Consider the following 22862-nt stretch of genomic DNA (forward strand, 5'->3'; position numbering starts at 1 on the left):
TGAGAAGTTGAGGATGATGCTGAGATTACAAACCTGGGAGATTAGAAGAATGGTGGTGCCTTTCATAGAAAGAAGGAAATTTGGAAGACAGGTGGATTGGGGAAAACAGTGAATTCAATTTTGGACATGCTGAGATTGAGATGTCTGTGAGAAATCTGGTTTGAAATAGTTAATAGGCAATTGGTGGTCCAGAATTGATGTTCACGGTGAGACACTGGACCTGAATACATAGATCTGTGATTCATTTGCATAGAAATGGTCACTTAATCTATGGGAGCTGATATGATCACAGAGAGAGACTATAAAAAAGAGAGCTCTTATCTCTTATCAGAAAAGAACTATACCATGGAAACCATGCAGAGAGATCATATTATATTCCTGAATTTTAAGGTCAATCTGGTAAAAGAGCAGTGAGGACAGTGAAAAGATTTGGAGATAGAGATCCTAGGCTCAAAACCTCGTTCTGCCACTATTTATATGACCTTGAGCAAGTCACTTCTTTGGGGCTCAGTTTCCTCATCTATAAGATGAAAATCTGTAGATCAGGGGTATTAAATTCAAATAGAAATGGATTCCTACAGGCCGCATACTGACTTAGAAAACTATAGGTTAATATTATCTATACTGTATTATATTTTTAATCATTTAATTTATTAAATAAATAATATTATTTTGTAATTTATTAAGCATTTCTCAGTTACATTTTAAACTGGTTCACCTACACTCAAGATATGTGCAGCCACACTTCTGCTCTAGATGAACTCTTCAGTCCCTTCCAATTCTAAATGTCTATCATCCTAAGAAAAACCGTTTGATCATGGTGTTTTGGAAAGATGCAGTGACAGAGATTATACATAAGAATATGTGGCTAGTATTATCAAGATTCTACTTAATATTTCAGATCTTGCACTTAAAAACCACTTCCCAATGCAGAAAGTTAATTTGTAAATAGGCTAGTTCCCCTGCATAGTAAACCTTTAAGGGTGTGTTTTCTTCTAACTTTCCTAACTTTTTATGCTTTTCCATAGGAAAGGAAACTCCAGATGGATTTGGCAGAAAAAAGGACTAGAATTGCTGGAGAACTCTTGAAAAGTGAGAGAAAGTATGTACAGATGTTGGAAACTGTGAGAGATGTTTACGTCACTCCACTGAAAGCAGCCCTGGCCTCAAACAGAGCCATCCTGAGTTCCACGGACATACAGATCATCTTCTCTGATATACTGGATGTCTTAGATCTCAATAGGTATACTACCAAAATATTGATTGTGTACTGAAAAGGAACCCATGCATCATTTCCCAAAGTGTAATCAAGTAGTTGGGAGAAATAGGGGAAATCATTATTTATTTATGAGCTGAGAACCTCAAATGAGGAAAGAATAAAGGCAAGTGTGATAAGAGAAGTCTGACGAACAATTCCCTAACAATTCCCTGACGAACAATTCATTGAGTACCTACTGTTACAGAAAGGAGAGTACAGTTATCCCTTCCACATAGTGGGGGTTAGGAGCATGATACCCCCATGATCTGGAAAATCCTGGAAAATTTTTTGGTCCTCCCTTCATACCAGAAAAGAAGAATGAATTTTTTTATTGGGTGTTTACAGTATCTTATTATAAAGTTGGGGTTGATATTATGCAATGCTATACATATATTTTATGCATTTCTGAGTTTCTAAACTTATTCTGTGTCTCTGCTGGCTTTTTTGTGTCATCTGTGGCTTTTGCAAAACTCTCCCAAAGTTCCCATTGAATTTCTTATGCAGACCTGCGATATATTGAAACCCTAATGGGGAAGGGATAATTAGTCATTTCTAATGAAGACAGAATAAGAGGAATTGACCTTGAGCTGCTCCCACCCCATTTCCCTTCTCCTGAGGAATTTGCATTTAGACATTGGTGAGAACTTTCTGTGGGATTGAATCTATAAAAGAAGTTTAGGGAATTCTTTCTCTATGGAAGCCTAATATCTCTAAATATTTGAAGATGAGGGGATGAAACTCTTAGGTGGGGGTGGTACTGTGGACTACTAAATGCCACCCTGCAGTCTGTGAGCCCTAGGTGATAGCAAAGAGGAGGGCACTTAATATTGAGGAGAATCTACTTCCTTCGGAGCTCAGGGGCTTTTTCCCTGTCTACTTTTTGCCACACCCTCTACTTCTGGAGGTCAGAGTCAAAGCCAAGAGAAAAAACTAGCCACAAGTCTTATTAAAAATGTGGACTAAGAGGATGAAATGTTAATGTCTTACCCAGTGGGCAAAGAATTATGCTTCTTGGTTCTAGTTCACCCATCGTGTCTGTTTCATATTACAGGCATTTTCTGGAGGAACTGACAGAGAGACTCCAAGAATGGGGTCCAGCACAATGCCTGGGAGAAATATTCATAAACTTTGGACTTCAGCTGAAAACATATACCAACTTCTTCAACAACTACCCTATTGTTCTGAAAACAATTGAGAAGGTACCAAAGACCAAGACATTAGCGAGTTATCAAATGAGATAACATATGTAGAGGGCTTTGCAAACCTTAAAGCACTTTGTGAATATCATTATTATTATAATCAAATTATTATAGTGTTCACAAGTGTTCTTCTGAGTTACAAAGAAGAAACTTCAGCTTTGATTCCTTGAGTAAAGGATCATTATTAATAGGAAAGAATCCCCCTCCCCTCCATCCTCTTTATTCTTTTCCAGACATAGTATAATGGTTAGAGAATGACCTTGAAGACAATTCAAGTCCTGCCTTTGACACAGACTAGGTGTGTGACCCTGAGCAGGTGACTTAACCTCTCAGTGCCTGAGGAATTTTCTAAAATACAGAAAAGGAATTGACTTGTGCACATGTTCTCCTCTGGGAGTTTCTCATATGAATGAAGTCATAGATGTAGTCCTTAACTCTAGTCTTTCCCCTTAGTTTTTGGGCTGCCTCCTGCAAATGATCATAACACAATCATTTGTCTTTAAAATCATGCTTATGGTTCAGTCTGGGAAAGACACTCCCTGGATAAAAGAATAGATGAGACACTCAGAACGATAAGAAAACCCCAGGGGACTTGATGGCACTTACCAGAGTTACATTGACGCAGCTCTGACAAGGGAAAAAAAAGTGTCCTTTGGTTGTCTTTTATTGTAGAAATGTTATACATTCTACTTAAGTCATAGGTCCCCATCTACAGTCCCCTCACCTCAATCTTTGCTCTGTTATTAGAATTTTAATGTGACTTTGAGCTAGTCCCTTAGCTTCTTTCTGGTCCATTTCTCTCATGTATATAAAAGGGACTGACAGTTAGAGCCAGTTAGCTGGTGAATTGGAGAGGATGCTGGATTTGGAGTCAGGAAGACCTGAATTCCAGTCCTGCTGGAGACATGTGGTCCTGAGCAAGTCACTTAATGTTTTTCTGACTCCATTTTCTTATCTGCAAAATGGAAATAATAATAGCACCTATCTCACAGGGTCATTGTGAGGATAAAATGAGATAACATTTATAAAGTGTTTTTCAAACCTTAAAGATTATACTAAAAGCTAGTTATTATTGTTGTTATTGTTAGCACAGTTGTTCTTAGAATAAGAAACTTCAGTTTCACAAAGCCATGTTGAAAAGCAAGGAATTTCTTTAATGTTATCCCAGAAGACCTGAGGGTAACAATATTTTTGGATTTTCTTCAGTTCTCTTGTCTCTGTCACTGGAATGACAAAACTAAGATTTATACAACTCCTTCTAGCTTCAGTTATTGCCCCAGTAGAAGGGAAATCTAGCTTTGGGGTCTCATAAGCTTCCCTCTCTCCCCTCTCAAAATAAAGGAACAATATCACATAGGGAGAGCATACTATTGGTAAAAAAAAAAATCTATGACTGGAACCACCAACTTGCATTTTGAAAAGCTCCATCATAAGCAAAACTTGAGTAAAATTTAATAGATTCCATCGGGCAATGAATGGCAGCAAAGGGACTTTGAAGTAAGTTATTATAGAAGATATATATGAGATCATATTGTAATATATTCTATATATCATATATAAGCATGACCTATGTTGCAATATAATACACATGGGATATAGAATTGTATAGGTGTGTACGATATGTGATTGGTCACACATGTATGATCTATATGAAATATCACACATTTGATTGTGATATATCATACATATGATGCATGGATATCTATATACCTATATCTACCCATCCAGACAAAAACAGCACTCATGGTAACTTGATTACATCAAATTAAAAACTTAGCAACTTAAGGTGGGTGGAAAACCTGGCCAGATGTATCTCACTGTTATTTCTAGTACTTTTATTTGGGGAACTGATTTGGTAACTTTTTTTGATTAATTAGATTGGGATCTTGATTCATTACTGGCCATAATTCAGACCACTTTGTGTTTGAATGGTGCTTCCTATTTGGCAAAGCATTTTCACATTTGCCATCTTTCTCGACCTTCATAATGTATTCCTTTGAGACAAATAAGGCAAATTTCATTTATATTTTGAAGGTGAGGCACTGAGACTGGAGGAGGTTAAGTAACCTGTTAGTTAATGATGAAACCTGCCCTAGAATCCAGCTTGATCAGTTACTTGATGAAGATTTTATTTGTAAAATGCTGGTATACCTGTATAAACCCACTTATAATAATATTGGAGGACAAAGCTAGCACATCTATTTTAATAAGAACCCCACATTTACATTTTAAGGTTTATAAGGCTACTTTTCTCATAACCAGCTGTGAAGTACACATTTGCAAGTATTATTAGCTCCATTTTGCAGACAAGAAAACTGTGGCTCAGTTGTGTCTATATTAGAGGAAGCTTTCCTTGTACAGTTACATTTGGGTTGGATCAGTTAGCCCTGTGGTGTATGTGAATACATTATAGTAGGGTTCTCCTCTACCAATGGTATACTGATTGTCACTGAATTTGGATAGAAATGTTACAAGTAAATGGTTAAAAAAGGCTGTAATATTATGCAGCAAAGTTGTAATCATAAAATTATCTAATTCTCATTTTTCAGTGTAGAGAAATGGTTCCATCATTCCGGGCATTTTTGAAGAGACAAGACAAGACCATTGTTACAAGAATGATGAGGTGAATTTGGACGTGGAGCATTTCTGTGTCACTAGCAAGAAAGAGTCTAGGTTTTCCAGGTGTTTTAGATCTACCCTTTGTTATCTGTAGCCTGCAGGAGCTGCTCTTGTATCCACCGAGAAGATTTGAGGAATACATTAACCTTCTGTATGGTCTGAGGCTTCACACACCTTCAGAACATGTTGACCGTGGAGATCTGACTACTGCAATCAAGCAAATGAAAAGATACATAGGTTACATAAATCAGGTTGGTTCATGCATGTGATCTTGCATCTTCTGCAACTGCAGCAGCTAGATCTTATAGAAATTAATTTAAAGATATTTTGATCAAGATGCTTTGTGTTCCTTGCAACTTTTTCTTTGAAGACCAACATTTTAAAGAAAATTCTCTAATACCTGTGTTAATTGATTTTGGACCTTTCTAAAGCTAACAATGCTGTGGCAAAGTAATCCAAACCTTGTGATTCAAAATACCCTCCCCTCTCCCCAAATTGATTAAACTTGAATCCAAACTTTAGAGGACAAATCCCCTTAATAAAAGGATTTGTTGGGTAAAATTTGGACTCAGTCAAAAGGCTGCACCCAAGGACTTGGATGGCTACATATAGCCTCAAGGCCATAGGTTCCCCACCCCTGTAAGAACTAATGCTGCCAAACAGAATCTTGATCAATCAGAAAGTTTTTGGAATGGAATATAATCTTCTGGTTAAAAGGAAGTTATAAAATTCTTCCCCTCCTCTCTTTCCCTCTAGAGCATATTACTAAAATTTTTCTAAAATGTATCACTTGACTTTTCTGCCTGTTTCATTGAAGTTCACTAATTCTGAATCTTTAAGTATCTCGTGGTTATTATTCACTTTTTCATTAATTCAATAAACATTTAACTACCAGTTATATGTCACGCCTTCTGGTAGGCCATGGGGATACAAAGATGAAGAATGACAGTCTGCCCTCAAGGAGCTGACAATGATCACTTGGCGTATTTCGAGTGCTGCATTTGTAGAAGGCATAAGAGACTTGCACTGAATATAGACAGGTGCTAAGACATGCCCAGGAAGCTGCTTTTTAAAACAGTTCACATGAGCATGTTCTTCCTTTCTTTCTTTTTCTCTCTTTCTTTTCTTTTTTTGCCTCTCTCATAAGACTGAGAACAAAAAAAGATTCTGGTAGAGATTTTGAAAGTATTGCCCTAGATGCTGTAGAAAGGGTCCCTGTACTGAATCTTTTCCCCCTCATAAATAGCAAAGTTGACAATTACTCAGTTTTTCTAAAATAATGAAAGTATTGCCCTAGATGCTGTAGAAAGGGTCCCTGTACTGAATCTTTTCCCCCTCATAAATAGCAAAGTTGACAATTATTGTTTTTCTAAAATAATGATTTTTGTTTTTCAGTTGAAGCAAACCATCAATAGGAAAGATCAGTTGTCAGACATAGAAAAGAGTGTCTGTGGATGCCCTGTAAGTATCCCAGTGTGCCCACTCTTGTGCCCATGGCTACTTAGGCCTCTGGTAGCTGAAGCAGACCTGCTGCCCAGAATTTACTTATGAAAGGGGCAGATCTTATCAAATCTTAGCAGAGCTTCAGGACTACACTGCAATCAGACTTTCACTAGGGGTACCCTCCACATTTGTTCCCCAAAGCAGTAGCTAATATGGGACTCCACACAGTAAAATGTTCAGAAAATATTAATAGGCTGGACATCTAGTAATTTCAGTTGAATTCTGTCATTTGGGTAGGATGAAATGCAGTTGTTTTTACATTTAGTTGGGCAAGGAAAAGAAGAGTTACAGCGAAAGAAAAAAATGTCTTTTCGCACTCGAAACTGATGAGAACAATTTCTGGTATTTCCTTTTCCTTTAGTATTAGCAAGATTATCTCTCTGCTGCATGTATTGGGGGGTCTTATTCCTTAACCTGCATTCTGTAAATTTTCCTCTAGAATTTCCCTTAAGCTGCTTTTTCTCATTCTGATCTAGTCTGACTTTTAAAGGGATAGAGACTGGATCTGTGATGTCATTGATAATAAGGAACTCCCAGATGAGGAAATTCCTTTGACTAATGCAGGTCAGCACCTTCCTGCAATTTATATGTGATAGAATTGCCTAGAGCACTGAGAGATGGACTGTTTATCCAGTATCATCTAGCCTTATACATCAAGAGACCTGCCTTTGATTCTCCATCTAAGATGGCACCCTGCTTCTCTCTGCCTTTTAAATTGCCCCCCCCCCAAAGCTGTTCAAGAAATTGAAAATGGAAATCAACTTCCCCAAATATATTTTACATCACCTAGTTCTAGGATCAATTTGAGAAATAAATGTTTAAATAATTTAGTTCATTGAACATAGTTTTCAAAATTGAACTAAGCAATAAGCCAGAAGTTGCATAGTTATTTGAGAAGTTAAATGGTTTGTAGAATGGCACTACAATAAAGGACTTTTTAATATTAAAAAGCGGATGACATATATATTTCGTATCTCCTCAGCTTCAAGCATAGTGCTTGGCACATAGTAGATACTTTAACATTCTTAGTAGATTAGTGATCTGCTTTGAATTTTGTATTCAAATTCACAGATTCTTTCAGAAGGCAACAGATTCCTAATCAGGGTACAAGATGTGGCCCAGCTTCGCTGCTGCAATGAGGAAGTTAGCTTTTCATTAAGGTAAAAAAGAATATAACAAAGCATAGACATAACCCTGATACAATTCATTGGGAATTCTTTAGTGCTCTTAGTCTCTGAACTTTTAAAAAAATTTTCTAACATTTTTATTTAAAATCTTGAGTTCTAAATTCTGTCCCTCTCTCCCCCTCCTGAGATTGTAAGTAATCAGATTGCTATACATGTGCAATTATGTAAAACATTCCTATATTAGTCATTTTGTACAAGAAGACAAAAGAAAAAAAGCATGCTTGTTTGTATTCAATCAATATCAATTCTTTCACTGGAGGCAGATAGTATGCTTCACCATGAGTCCTTTAGGATTGTCTTGGATCACTGTGTTGCTGAGAACAGCCAAGTCATTCACAGTTCTTCACTGAACAACATTGCTGCTACTGTGTACAGCATTCCTCTGGTTGTGTTTACTTCACTATGATCAGTTTATGTAAGTCTTTCCAGGTTTTTCTGAAATCATCCTGCTTGTCATTTCTTTTAGCATAATGATATTCCATTACAATCATATACCACAGCTTGTTTAGCCATTCCCCATTCGATGGGCATCCCTTTGATTTCCAATTCTTAGTCACCACAAAAAGAGCTGCTTTAAGTATTTTTGTACAAAAAGATCTTTTTTCCCATTTTGGATGTCTTTGTGTCCCAGTTTTCTCACGTCCCCTTCAACATCCAACACTTTTTCCTTTTTGTCACATTAACCACTCCGACAGGTGTGAGGTGATGTCATGGAGTTGTTTTAATTTGCATTTCTCTGATCAATAATTATTCTAGTCTCTGCATTCTTGATGGCTGGTCCAGGGAGGTCAAAGAGATTCTTATTGCTTCCCAAGTCAAATGGCAAGATTATTTGGTGGGCTTGTCACCTTCTTCTTTGGTGCCTGTTGTCATAGTGTTTCAGTTTACAAAGCCCTTTCATCACAGCAACCTTCTGGTGCTGGGTATTACATGCTAGTATTGTAATTTATGAATGATGAAACTGAAGCTCAGAAAACAGAATTTTGTAGGTAATTGGAATAGAACACTGGAGTCTATGCTATGAATTCAGTATACCTAATCTGCAATGGAAAAAAATTTACATCACCTAGTTTACATGAAGTTGAAGTACAAATGTATGTCATCTATTAACCTTCCCTTTTTTTTTTTTAAAGCTTTTTCTCAATACTGTATTGAAATCAAAGCTAGTATATTCCTGAAGATGATGGCTGCCAAATATGGAGAAATCAGTGCTTCTATATATCTTTTTTCTCAGGGGAAGAATTACATATCACTTCAAGTTAATACTTCCCAGAATTCTTCCCACTGGCATATGGCAGGTGACATATGAAGCTTTTGCTTTATGTAAAAATCAGATTACACAATTGTGCCATGCCTCTGTCTCTATAGGATTTTAAATATAATCTGTCAGGTAAGACAGAGAACTATATGGATGGATGGAGACTATCAAACTAGAAATTCCAGGCATACTGATGAGATGAGGAAACACACAAGAAAATTGCTTAGGTTCTCTGTGATTACAACTCAAGCTTCAATGTTTAACTTGTCAATTATAAGATCATTTTAAATTACTTCAATATATAAAAATCAGAAAACCCCAAACTTTCTTCGTGAGGTACAATCTTGACTCCAGTGAGCATACTGTCAGCCTTCTGTCAAGCCATGCCCACAAAACTTGACATTATCTTGCTGAAGTGTAGGCTTCAGGAACAGAGAGTAGTCCAGTAGAATATGGTAGGGACTGTTTCCTTTTTGTATGTTTGTTTGTATCCCTAGGGGAGGAGTCTAAGTAGCCCTGTGGGAAACATGAGCAAAACACAACAGGAAGAAAGTACTGGGTAAACTATTAAATGGCTGTGTGACTTCATACAAGACATTTGACATCTTTGTTCCTGTTTCCTTACTTCGAAAACAGTGGTGATAATCTCACAGAATGACATTCTCCTCAGTCCTACCAATCGTCTAGGCCTTCACAAAATTCTTAAAAAATTGATGTTGTTTCTGCTAGCTTTCAAGCATGACTTTATCTAATAAGCAATTTCACTTTTATGGGATTGTGAGTTTCTAGTATTAACTGTAGGTCCTTTCTACTGCTCCTTATGTTATAAAGCATTTCATTTGGTTTTGCAAAATACAGTGAGATGGGTGGTTTAAGTATTAACCTCATTTTACAAATGAGGAAGCTGAATTTCAGAGAAACTGTGACTTGCCCAAGATCACACAACCACTAAGTAGAGGAGTCATGACTGAAAGCCAGGTCTTCTGACTTACAAATTTTTTTTAAAAAGTTGAAAATCCAAAGCACTTGTGCCATTAAAAAAATAGGAGAAAAAGTCCCACTGTGTTGGCTTTCTTGATGGAAAGTGTTATGAAATATGCATTAACTCAGCAGTTCAGACTAGTCTACCAGAATCTTCCTAGTAGCTCTGCGATATTGTTTTACACCACATACATGGGAATATTATTCAGATAAGTACAATCAGAGCAAAACCAAAGAAAAACATTCAAATGGAATGTTTTAAAGGAAAGTTTAAAAAAATAGGATCCAGCAATAAGATTCAAACCAAATCCATGCTCTTGTTTTCTCCCATTTCTACACAGGCTCTATGAACACATCCACGACCTCAGCCTTTTCCTCTTCAATGATTCACTTCTTGTCTCTCATCGGACTGTAGCTCACATTCCATTCCAAAGGACTACTCAGACAACTTATCAGTTTCTAGAACTGGTAGCCCTTCACCAGCTGCTAATAGAAGACATCCCAGACTCCAAATGTATGTCCTCACTCTTCTTAAGTTGGGTAGCTTTAGGATGCTGAGGAATTCTAGAGTTCATAAAATAGCACAAAATAGTAGCAAGGTACATAATTAAAATTTTCATATACCAGTTTGAAATTTACAATCCCCAAAGAATGAGAATTCAAATATTAAGTACTAAGCAAATTCTAAATTATCTTCAGGACAGATGTTAAAGGAAGAGAATATTGGGTATAGTAAGACATATTAGCTTGGTGTCTGAAAAAGCAGACTTCAAGAAAAAGAAGTATACTATTCCTTTGGCTTAAAATTCAGATTAAACTTGGCTCAAGTGCAATGAAGAGCTCCAACAAACTAAATCCTGATAATCCAATGACAAAATCCAAATGAGGAAGAAAAAGGAAGGTGGCATCTAAAGAAATTTCTATGACCATACAGGGAGTTTTCTAGTGACTGTAGACTGAAAATGGCTATGCCTACATCATGAAATAAGACCACATAAAAAAGGCACATACAACCAAGGTCAAATATGAACAAGTGACCCAAAGTTGTAAGAATGGAATTGGGTCAGAATAGCTGAACTGAAAGGCAACAAAAAGGTTTTGTTTTAAATTAGAGAACAGGATAGAACTATGAATCTGAATTCTGCTGTTTACTTGAACAAGTCTAACCTCTCTGAACTTGCTTTGTCCGTAAAAATGAGGGGTTTGGATTGTGACCTCTAGCTCTGAAGCTGTTTTTATATAATGACTTAACTCAAGTGCAAAACCTGGGAATTTTAGTTGACAAGCACAGCAAACAAACAGGGTGGTTAGCTGCTTATGAAGTAATACCATCTTCACTACCATTAATATTGGTATAGCATCCAGATTAAAGAAAGTAATAGATCTAGTCTGCATAAATCAGACCTCAGTCTGGAGATTTACGACTGCTTCTAGGCACTACATTTTAAGAACAATTTTGATCAACAGGAGCATGAACAGAAAAGGGTGATGAAGATGGTAAGAGATCTGAAAACCAATGTGTATGATGGATAGTCATGAGAACTGAAAACGTTTATCCTGGTGATGAAAAAGTTAACAGAAGACGTGATTACAAATCTTCAAATATTTAAAAGGCTGTTTTGTGGAAGTTGTGACAGTGTTGTTAGTAAGGCCAGAAGGTTATTACTAATTATAAAAAGACAAGATTTTGACAAAACATTAGTTCCTAACAATGTGTGTGTGTGTGTGTGTGTGTGTGTGTGTAGTATAAAAAATAAACATTCTTATGGTTTAGTTTTAAAATGTTTGAAATTGTCTCTGATCGTTCTCTTCCATTACCAAAGGCAATGAATGTTGAATTTATTTAAACAATAAATAAATAAATTAATAATAATAAATTTTTATTTATTTTAATTAATTTTATTTATTTAAATTTATTTAGTTGAATTTATCTCTAAACGTATAGGGTTTTTTTTAAATCATGGAAATCAAAAAGCTTCTCTAAGGAGAATTCATTTGATTTTAGTATTTCAAGCTTTTTTCAGTATTGTTATTCTCAATACTAACCTGAAATGATATTCAATATGAAAAGAACAGCTTCCTACCAATTGTACTCATTTATTTTATGACATATATGCTATAGGCAGTTTATCAAGCGTTTACAGGATTTGCCATCTATGTATTCATTAGGAAAGCAAACTTTTATTAATAAACTTGGTGTATGGCACAATACTATAAAAATGATTCTTTGTAATAACCAACCCATTCACTGTACACTTTGGAAAAATGCTAATTATAATTTCTTATCTAAGATAAATGAGAATCTTTTAGGAAAAGCTGTGGCTAAAACCTGTTATAAAACAATCTAATGGATAATCAGATTAAATATTTTAGAAAATTGTTAGTAACCAATCCAAATTCTATAATTATCTGTAAATATCTTTACTCACTAGCCCTAAAATCTCTTTTGAATCCTACTAGCAGAACTACAATAAACCTTTCTGTTGTTTCAGATATCAAGAATGCATTTGTTCTACATGGCCCAAAATGTCAATGGATTTGTTCAACAGTGAATGAGGATAAATTGGTATGGTTATCAGTGTTGCAGAGTGCAATCAGAAGTAGCATTGAGAAGTATGTCTAGACTTAATGAAAACACCAAAGGGAACTCATTAGTACTTCTGAGGAATCCAGGCTAAATGTCTAAGACCTGATATTAAAAAGGACTCTCTCATTGGATGGACGGTTCACTAGGATGGCACCTTCGAACTCTAAATGCTATGATTATATGATCTATGCTCAAACATTTATTATAATTAACAAAAATAATTAAGTCCAGGGAGAAGCCAAGATGGTGGAGTAGAAAGATACACATATGCTAGCTCCGAACCCACAGCCCATAAAATACCTGTAAAGAACTCCCAATAATTAAGCCCAACATTTTGAGCCCCTCCCTTTGGTAACTGACTTTAATGCCCACTGTTAACTTGCAATGATTTAAACAAATGATTCAAGGAAGGCAGTAAATTTGGATTCTGTGTTCTAATGAAGAAAACCAGGAGAAATTATTGCATTAGCACGAGCATACACCATACACACACATTCCCAGTGTAATAGCAGAAAAAGTGAATTTGAAATCAAGAGACCTCGATGTTAGACTCAGATCTTCCATTTACTACTTGTGTCAGGACCTGCAAAATTCAGCTGTAAAATTCGGGACACTGGACTAGGTCATCTCGAACTTCTCTTCTAGTTTTAGTATTCTATGATTTTTTATAAAATGATAAGTCTTCAAGATCTTCACATTTGTCAGGCATATCCCATCTTAAATTTTCTTCAAGCGAATAGATTAATAATATTCAGAGGTCTACGTAATGGAAACAATTTATTTCTTGAAAAACTTGGAAGGTTTTCTTAATGTTAATACAGTCCTAAATATAGATCTCACAAAAATTCTGTATATGTTATTTTAAAAGGCTGGGGTTCAGAAAGGCTACAAAGCAAATGGGTTACATAAACAGCCTTCTGAGACAGAAAACCCACTCTGGGTTTCAATCATTTAACCCAGGGGTGGGGAACCTGCAGCCTCGAGGCCACATGTGGCCATTCTAGGCCCTTGGGTGTGGCCTTCTGAGTCCAAGTTTTACAGAACAAATCTTTTTTATTAAGGGGAATTCCCTAGAAAGAAGAAATCATAGATCTAGGCTGGGGGAGAAAAGGCGGGAGGTTTCCAAAAACTGTTTAAATATATTTCAGACATTTCATTTTCATTACACAGTTCAGCCTGGAAGAGCTTCTTCCCGCCTTTTTATTTCACTTAACTTAAAAATGACTAAAGAACTCTAACCAAATGAGACTATATTAACATTTAATATGATGTAAGAAAATTAGGATGACAATCTTTAAAACAGAATGTTAACAGACTTAATGCTGAACTAAGCACTTGTTTTTGTAGTATTCTGAGTAAACTATCCTAAGAAAATTTTACAGTTCTTCTGGGACAGGAATTTAGAAACTAATACAATAAGATGTAGTACCTTCACCTACTGAACATTAATTAAATGTAACACATTTCTAAGGGCTACTACCTTCATTACCTTTTTGGTTTCTAAAGCAGTGGTAGTGTGCAGACAGACTGAACTGATACAAAAGATGAGAAACCTAGTTAATGGTTTTCTGTGTCATTTCATGATGCAGAAAACTATGACTTACGTAGGTTTTAAGTCCTAGTTAAGAAAGGAACAAAAGTGAAAATATTGTGCTGTTTTATTGGTGTAAAAATCACACAATTGCTAGTTCTGATTCTGCTGAGATACATCCATGCAGTTCGACATCTATGATCCCACAGCCAGAATAAGCCATTAAATAGATTATTTGCTGTTAGTCAGCAATTAAAGCAAATTTACATGAGATCAAAAGGCATGTATCATACAATATACAACAAATCCTAATACAGTACATCAACCCAAATAGTGGGATACACTCAGGGAACTCTGTTAATGGTGTAAAGCCTGTCTATATGCCCAAAGAATAAGGCTAGTGACAAGATGACAGACAGTAACCCAGAAATCCTAAGTACTTTTTGTTGGAATTAAAGTCCGTAGAGGTATTGACACACAATATACGACAATCTGTTACAGTAAAGACTGGTGGATATGAATCATTAAAAGATAAGTGTGTGGAACATGCAGACAGAAGTGATGGCTGGGGGGAAATTTTAATCTCTCTGTTAGAGACAAAATTCCACACCCCTCCCCCCTTTTTTTTTCTGCAGAAGAGACTTGGGAAAGGATCACTAGGTTCCCTACTTCATAGTTGTTTGCATGAATTCTGCTAAATCAAAAAAGTGAAGAAAAATATGACAGATGACTTTTAGCTACACTCCGTAGGGTTATTAAGAAATCAGGAAATATGACAACTTGGTTGATATGGCAAGGCAACCTGCAAAGACTCTGTGGCACCCTGAATGATTTGGTTTATTGCAAAGAGACAGGCTGCTTTTTCTGTACCTAGTATGTAGGCAGAGAATGCTTTGCCTACTACAGTACTGACAATTTTTAAGACTATGAAGGAAATTTGTTTTAATGATCTACTTTCAGAAAGCAAATATAGGTGCAATATGGAAAGAATGAAACCCAAAGAGTAACAACTCTAAGAGTCATTACACTTTACTGTTTTTCCTTTTCTACAAAGACATTTCTGTGGACAGTGCTCAACATGCATCTGAAGAAGCCAATTATGTACATAAATTCCAGTTTAAAGTTTTGGCCACTTAAACATAATACAATGGACCAATATCATATACTCTTTATGATGGAGCTCAGCAAGAATTGGAAGTGGCAACAAATACAACATTCCTTCCAGAAAAAGGTCATCCTGGCCCTCTTTATTGTTGAAATTAAAAAACAAAAAAAACCCTTAAATACAATGGTGAACATACAAGGACAAAACAATCACGAAACTCAACGTTGAAGAGAGCAGTGAGCTAAATGTCTGGTCTTCAAACTGGCATAGAGAGAGCCCAATACCCCATTAAAAATGAGTATGTTCACAGTTAACGGCAATTGGCTTATAGGTGAGAGAATGGCCGAAGCTGTTCCAGTTGAACTTCCAGGGAAATTCTCTCTTCAAGAACATCCTAAAAAAGATTAGAAAGTTACACATACAGGAATATTTCAATTGATACATTTCTTAATAACACCAATATGCCCTGTTTTAAGAATGCACTACATTTGAATATATCAACTTGTAAAACACTTAGGAAGTGAGTATTCATTTTACAAAATAAATTACTCTTTAAGGATTTTTAAAGAGCTCCCCATGTAAACTTTTTATTTTTTAAAAAATTAGGATTTATGCAAATTTTTTACATATATAATAAAGCTGAGTACATTTGCCTTAAAAAAAAAATCAGAAAAAAGGGGATTGTTCATATCAAGATTAATTCTACAACACATAATTAATGAAAGCATGTACAAGAACTTTCAAAGAAGAAATTAATCCATCAGCTTAGTTCCCTTTTCAGGTGATCAAACCTGGCTATATTTAATTTTCTTGGCTGCGTCATTATATTTTATATATAAATATTGCAATTTTATTCTTTATAGCCACATTGTGATCACTGTTGGTTCTCTATACCCAACTAGTTCGATGTACCAATCGGAAAGGTCATCAAATTCAGTTACTTTCTTTCCCTTCTTCTGTACATTATGATAGTATATCTGGCTTGCTTTTTTTCTTTCTCACATTTTAAGTCACATAACGTATTTTAAATTTTTGTCTGAACAACCACTCACAGATTACAATAGAAGTTTGTCTTTTAGTAAAACATTAAAGTGTTGGCAAGCATGGTAGAGTGGATATATGTCTAGCTTTGGAATCAGGAAAATTTATTCAGTTACTCCCTCTGACACAACTAGTCGACTGATCATGAGTCATAAACTCAGTGTTCTAGGCAACCCTCCAGGACTGAGCTGTACATAATCTGGTGATCTACATCAAAGTGGGGAGTTTCAACAGGGGAATTCCTTATATTAATTCAAAAAAACAAATATTAATTTATAAAGATCTTTTTGGTCACAATAGGACAGTATTTCTTTTTTTCAGTCTTATAGGGAGCCAAGTACATATTCTTACTCCAAACTAAGTATTCCATCTCCTGTCTCCATTCCTTTGAGAAGATGCTCCACATACCTTGAATATCTCTCCTCTTTCACCTGTGATACTTAGACTCTTTAAGCTTTTTCAAGAGTTAAGTGCCACTACCACCTATGGGAAACCTTTCTGTTTCCCTATTTGTTAGTACTCTCTTTTCTGAAATGATTTTCTATTTATCTTTATACATGTAGTATCTGTGTAGCAAAATATAGGTCCCTTAAGGACAGGGCCTTTACTTTGTCTTTGTATCCCCAGTACCTCACACAGCACTATGCATATAAGAGTTTATTAAAATAGTTGTCCATAGTGCTGTTGTGAAAGATGCAAAATCTCATAAAAATATTTTTAAAATAAAGTTTCCCCCACAGAAATAAAGTACTACCATACTACATTTTTTTGGTCATAGTTACGAACCCAGAAAATGTCATTACCTTTAATTGTTGCTGCAATTCACTATTCAATCTGGCCAAAACTGTGTTGGTTTCCTTATTGCGTCTAATTGATGCCTGAATAGCTTTCTTATCCTTCCCAACTGATCTGAGAAGATAAAAGGGAAAAAATATAGTCCAATTTTTATCTCTGAATTCTCTTCATCCCTAGTAACTCTATCCTAGTCCTTTTAGATAAAGATATTGAATATAAGAAATTCTTTGCTATTTTATAGCAATTTAACTCATAGCTATCTATATTCTAGAATGTAAAACTACACACAGAGAAGAAACTTTAGAACAACTATGGTTAAAATGTTAATGTTTTTCAAGGTTTAACAATTATGATCCATGACTTACTTAAATAGGTAGGAAAAAAAGAACTATAATGGCTTCTCTCAGCTTTCCAAACCAGTCACTCTGGACTCTGATGAGAATGGGAGAGAAGGAAAGCAGAGGGCTTGTAACAAGGAACAGAAAGTTTAAGCCATCTACACCTACTAATAAAATGGGAAAAATTGCCCAAAGAACAAGTGTACCTTACCCAACTCAAACTGATACAACCACAACATTGTTCAAGTGATTTCAGATAAATGATTTAAAAATTTCAGCTTTGATTACCTAGGTATAGAAGGCTGTGAAGCAAGAACAGCAGCCAAGACACCTGTCTTTTGTGAATGTTCATCAACTTCTGGTCTTAGTTCATCCTCTGATTTTAATCTTCGACGAATAGGCTTAGGAGGTGGAGCAAGAGGTGTTGTGCTTTTGCCCTAGAAATAAAACAAAAGAATAAATACCTAGTTCCCAGTGCCCTGCTATATAGGACATTAATAAAATTATATACACATATATGATAAAATTAAATTAAATTAATTTGATAGAGAACATTATTCAAAGGCCTTTACAAACAGTTAACAAATATTCTGGCATCATTACCCATTGAGTTCTGGGGGATCATATTTAAGTTCTACACACATATTATCATAAACTTCAAATCATTTCCTCTTCTTTGTATCAGAAACAATAGTATATATGCAGGGACAGGGTCCAGAAATGCAAGTTTGTTATTTCTTAAGTAATCTAAATGATGGAAATGGCCCAGAGGTACAGACCAACACATCATTGTTTCCTCTTTTTCTGTATGTTCTAAAAATAAAGACTTGGTATATATAAAACAAATTATGATGAATGGAAAAAAGAATGTAGGTGGCAGTTGTTAACTAAGAACTATAGGTAATTAGTTTGCCTTGACTTTAAAAGTAACAGTCTTTAATAATGAAGGCTTTAAAAAGAATTTAATAAAATAAAACATTTTTGTTCTTTCAAAATCCCATACAAAAAATCTTTAAGGAATGGCTCAGATTCTTCTGTACTGGAACTTTAACAAATCATTCTTAAAATTAATGGGGCCACTGGTTTTGACTTACAAGTATTCATGTTATCCAGAAATGTTTAAGCCAAGGGAATTTATTGCCGCAAACTTGACAAACTAGAAAAATATATATATATATATATGTGTCAAGGTCTTTCTCCCCACAGTTCTATCCCTTTATCTCACAAGCTCCCATGGGTTCAATTATCTTCATGCAGATGACTTTCAGATGTGTCTTTCTGGCCCCAGTCTGTACCCTGACCTCAAGGCCTACATGACTAATTACCATGGCTGGATCCCTCTACCTAGATGTCATGCAGGCATCTACAGCATCTCAACTCATCATTTCCAAAACAAAACTCACTGTCTGCCTCTCTAAAATGATCATCCCTCCTCAAAACCTCTCTACTTTTACTGAACAAAACAGAATAAAACATCATCCTCTAGGAACTCAGGTACACAACTATGAAGTCACTACTTTTCTTTCCTTTTAAATAAAGTGACTAGAGTATAGTACTATCTAAAGGCAAAAGAATGGATTAGATCTCTCATTTTCTTGAAGTTCATATATATTGTTTTCTAACTTCTCAAGTCTCTTAAAAAGTTAAAAATTATGATATATAATATGCATAAAAACAATCAATAAATATTTTAAAAGGCTCTTTGGATACCACATTGGCAGGAGCACTAGCAGCTGTCTTTTCCTCAACTCTTCCATCTGTTTTGGCAACTCTAAGAGAACTTGAAGGATCAGAAGATTTTTCAACCTACAAATACATATTATAATTAAGCATTTAGTGAATAATTAATTAGCTAAGTAAAATAAATGATGATTTTCTAAGTGTGACCATTGACTATAAACTATTTTTAAAGGTTAAAAAACTTACATAGCATTTCTGGGATGGCTAATAGCTTCTAAACTTTAGTGCAACATTTCAGCTAACATCAAGAAGGTACCAGTTCAAGATTTATTAACCCACTCTACATCTGTTATACATAAGGGATAATAAAAAACAGTTACCTAATTTAATTTGCCAATGGTGATTTTGTTTTAATTTCCTCATAGCCTAAAGCATGATTATTCTGTGAAGTTGATATATAATTTAAAAAATCGATTACAGGATAGTTTTGAGAATAAACTGTATGAGCAAGAGGCATGAAATAAATTTTATAATTAGTGAAGTGCAAACAGTAAATATTGTCTTCATTATGTAAAACCATTTGGAAGCATTACTAGTGGCATTAAATAACTGCAACAAACTCCAGACTCATCATCTTGTTTTCATAAAATCTGAGAATATAAGCTCAAATATATACAAAACAGAAATGCTTTATATAATAGAAGTTTTCCCCATTCTTCAAATGAAGCATGTAAGAATCTCATTCTTAAGATTTCTACATATATTTAAAGATATCAATAACTAATATGCTTCAGAATAACTTTTTTGAACAGTATTAAGTTTTAAAACTATACAGAATTACCGTGCATGCTTTGACCTAATAATATTATATGCATGAAAGTACCTGAAAAATACTGAGTACAATTTAATACAAAGTAAGAAGTACATAAGTGAAACTGTTTTTCCTCAGTTATTCCAGGCTTCAATCTTATATTTTATTACATATATATTTGTGTAAGCTATTGGGCTGCATGTTAAATATCAATTAAAATATCATATCTTTATATTAAGAAGATATTTCAATCAAATGTGATCTGATCACTGATTCACCTGATTCTTCCAGGTCACAATCTATCTGAGCTCTCCTCTATGCCTTATCCATATTCTCCCATAAACTCTCCACAGAAAGTGGACATATTGGAGGCCTCCCTCTAGATTTCTCAGTAGAGCACTTAACTTGAGCTATACCCATGGGCTTTTGCTACATGACTCAACCCACCTCCTTTCCTGTTACTATATCTTTTTGATGATAGTTTTTATGCCATTTCTTGCATGTAATTAATGATGCATCCTATCATATGTCTTTCATCTCTCCTCAATAAAGACGTCTCACGGGCAGTAGTATTACATAATTCCCAGTTATACAGTCACTACAAGTATAGTGCAGCTAACAGGCTGAATATTTTTCCCTCAGAGAGAATATAAGGTCATTGAAAAACAACATGAAATTTTCCAAGTACAATCCAATCCAATCTATTCTACTTAATTCAGGGCAGAGCTCACTGTCCATTTGCAAGGCTTACATAAGTAATATGTACCAATGGACCAGGTTAAATGGGCTGCCTATCTTGCCAACAGTACATCACAGTATAAACAATAGACATTCTTTATCAACTTACATTTTTTGAGTGACTCATTGGTAATACAAACTTTGAAGTAGTTATTCACCTCATTAAGGAAGCTCTTATTTAGGATCATCAGGCTCTCTGACAAAAGAAACACCTGGAGGATCATACCATTTATAGAGAATACCTCTTCCATTTAGACTCAGGGCTAGAAATTTCTTTGATTATAATAAATGCCTTTGATGAACAAATTTGTTTCTTCTTTCTGCTCCCCTTGATAACCAGAGGCAAAGGAAATTGTCTCTACTGTTGTAACTAACAATGAATCTGTATGATCTAGGCATACGCAATGGAAGATGATCCTTTAATGGGAGAGCCTCTACCAAGTCAAATATTTTTTTCTATCAAGGAAACAATTGGGATTGTATTCCCCCGAACCTTTAAGCCAGCCATATGACTATAAAGATGTGGTCTGCCATACAATATTATTTGTGAAAGTCTGACTGTGTGTTACATCATTTTCACAAAGATTTTGTAGAGGTAAGAAAGTAGATATATGGGTTGGGAGTTGCATGCTCCCTAATTTGTACATGGTTCTGAATTTCTTCTACTCAGGTTCATGACTTCAAGCAACCAGATCTGATCTAAACTATAAGTCTCTAGTCAACAAAATATGGTAGTCAATTAGGAAGGTGTGAAACAAGGTGTTATAATAATTATTGGTACAAATGGAACTTTGGATGCTCTACAGCCCTTTCTAGGCAGTAGTGAATTCTTTTTCTGTAAGAAATCAGAACTTGATGGATCTCCACATTTTGACCAGAATCTTCTCTAAATTTTAAAAATTGACACCTAGCATTTCTCTTATTAGTTTATTGGAGAAATATTTCATATAGTTGCTAGTCATTTGTAATTCTTTCCTTGGAAATTGTCTGTTCACAGCCTTTGACTACTTGTCAATGGAGTGAAGAACTCTTTTGCTTATTCTCACTAGGTACTGGGTTACTCCCCAATTCCCTGCAGGGATTCTTTTCTCCTGAAGAAAAAGAACCTATGTTCAGAGTACCATTAAAAGCAGGGGTAATACATGATCTGTGTCAATGTGGGGAGGGGGATCATCCATGCTAACAGAAATTACAGATCTTGAATGTACTGTGCTTTCACAGTCTACCCTGTATTTTAGCTACTTTTGTACATGCCATAGCTTGTTCCCTGTTATTAGAAGTAAAATTCCCTGTTAGAATGTAAAGTCCCTGATGGAAAAGACCATGACTTATTCTTTTTTAAAACCCCACACTCAGGGCTTGGCACAAAACAAAAGTTCAAGAAATGTTTATTGAATGAATGAAAGAGAGCAAAGATCCATTACTTGAAAAGGAAATCATATATGCTCATAACTACTAACCTGAAAGACTTCTGGATGCTTTTCAGTTTCATCATCAGGTTCTTCATTTACACTAGATGCAGCAAATACTTCAAATTGGCTGAAATCTGCAAAATTTGGTTGTTCTGGTATCTGTTGAGGTGAGGTACTAGTGTGAGTTATCAGGCCTTCAGCATCCACTGGGCGATGCACATGAGGACCTGGAGCCTACAAAAATATCAAGAAAATGGCACAGGGAGACTAGCTAATGTGAATTTTAATTTAGCACAATACTTATCTATTCTGTACACATTACTATACCAACACCAAGCCAAATTTCTGCAATATATGTTAATACATTATTCATATTCCCAAAGTAGTTTTAGCATATGCTTGATTCACCTAAGTAATTACTTTTCCTTCAACATTTTTTCTTAACATATCATTATACACTTTGTTGTGGGTCAATCATGTCCAATTCTTCATGACCCCATATGAGGTTTTCTTGGTAAGTATACTGGAGTGGTTCACCATTTCCTTCTTCAGTGGATTCAGGCAAACAGAGGTTAAGTGAATTGCCCAGGCTTCACAGCTAGTGAATGGCTGAGATTTAATTTGAACTTAGATCATCCTGACTCCAGGCCCAGTGCTCTATCCACTGAGCCACCTAGGGCTCATCATCAAAGACTACAGTTTTTTAAAAGATCAAAAAAGATCATGTCACCAAAAAAAAAAAAAAAAAAAAAGGTACTACTCGATTTCTTTATCTGTAATATTAGACTAGGGATTCACAGATTTTTTTTTTTAAGAGCT

At 35.3% G+C, this 22862-nt stretch overlaps 2 protein-coding genes across 14 annotated transcripts in view; one reads left to right on the forward strand and one right to left on the reverse strand.

Moving 5' to 3' along the window:
• The window catches only part of ECT2L (epithelial cell transforming 2 like), a 98674-nt gene extending 84120 nt beyond the window's left edge, over positions 1 to 14554 (forward strand). For both annotated transcript variants that reach the window (XM_072643449.1, XM_072643450.1), the window contains 8 exons: positions 1029 to 1243; positions 2310 to 2457; positions 5007 to 5080; positions 5171 to 5327; positions 6472 to 6537; positions 7651 to 7739; positions 10347 to 10519; positions 12498 to 14554. In XM_072643449.1, the coding sequence (XP_072499550.1) occupies positions 1029 to 1243; positions 2310 to 2457; positions 5007 to 5080; positions 5171 to 5327; positions 6472 to 6537; positions 7651 to 7739; positions 10347 to 10519; positions 12498 to 12628 (1053 nt within the window). In that variant the 3' untranslated portion in view covers positions 12629 to 14554. The remainder of the gene's footprint in view (positions 1 to 1028; positions 1244 to 2309; positions 2458 to 5006; positions 5081 to 5170; positions 5328 to 6471; positions 6538 to 7650; positions 7740 to 10346; positions 10520 to 12497) is intronic.
• Positions 14233 to 22862, reverse strand: part of REPS1 (RALBP1 associated Eps domain containing 1) — a 107472-nt gene continuing 98842 nt past the window's right edge. For 7 of the 12 annotated variants that reach the window (XM_072643462.1, XM_072643460.1, XM_072643458.1 and 4 more), the window contains 5 exons: positions 22092 to 22277; positions 19113 to 19208; positions 17691 to 17839; positions 17073 to 17178; positions 14233 to 15622 (listed from right to left, as the gene is read on the reverse strand). In XM_072643462.1, the coding sequence (XP_072499563.1) occupies positions 15554 to 15622; positions 17073 to 17178; positions 17691 to 17839; positions 19113 to 19208; positions 22092 to 22277 (606 nt within the window). In that variant the 3' untranslated portion in view covers positions 14233 to 15553. The remainder of the gene's footprint in view (positions 15623 to 17072; positions 17179 to 17690; positions 17840 to 19112; positions 19209 to 22091; positions 22278 to 22862) is intronic. The other 5 variants (XM_072643457.1, XM_072643456.1, XM_072643459.1 and 2 more) reach the window with 4 other exon arrangements.

Source organism: Notamacropus eugenii, chromosome 2 (assembly GCF_028372415.1).
Source record: "Notamacropus eugenii isolate mMacEug1 chromosome 2, mMacEug1.pri_v2, whole genome shotgun sequence".
In the NCBI taxonomy this organism is placed as follows: domain Eukaryota; kingdom Metazoa; phylum Chordata; class Mammalia; order Diprotodontia; family Macropodidae; genus Notamacropus; species Notamacropus eugenii.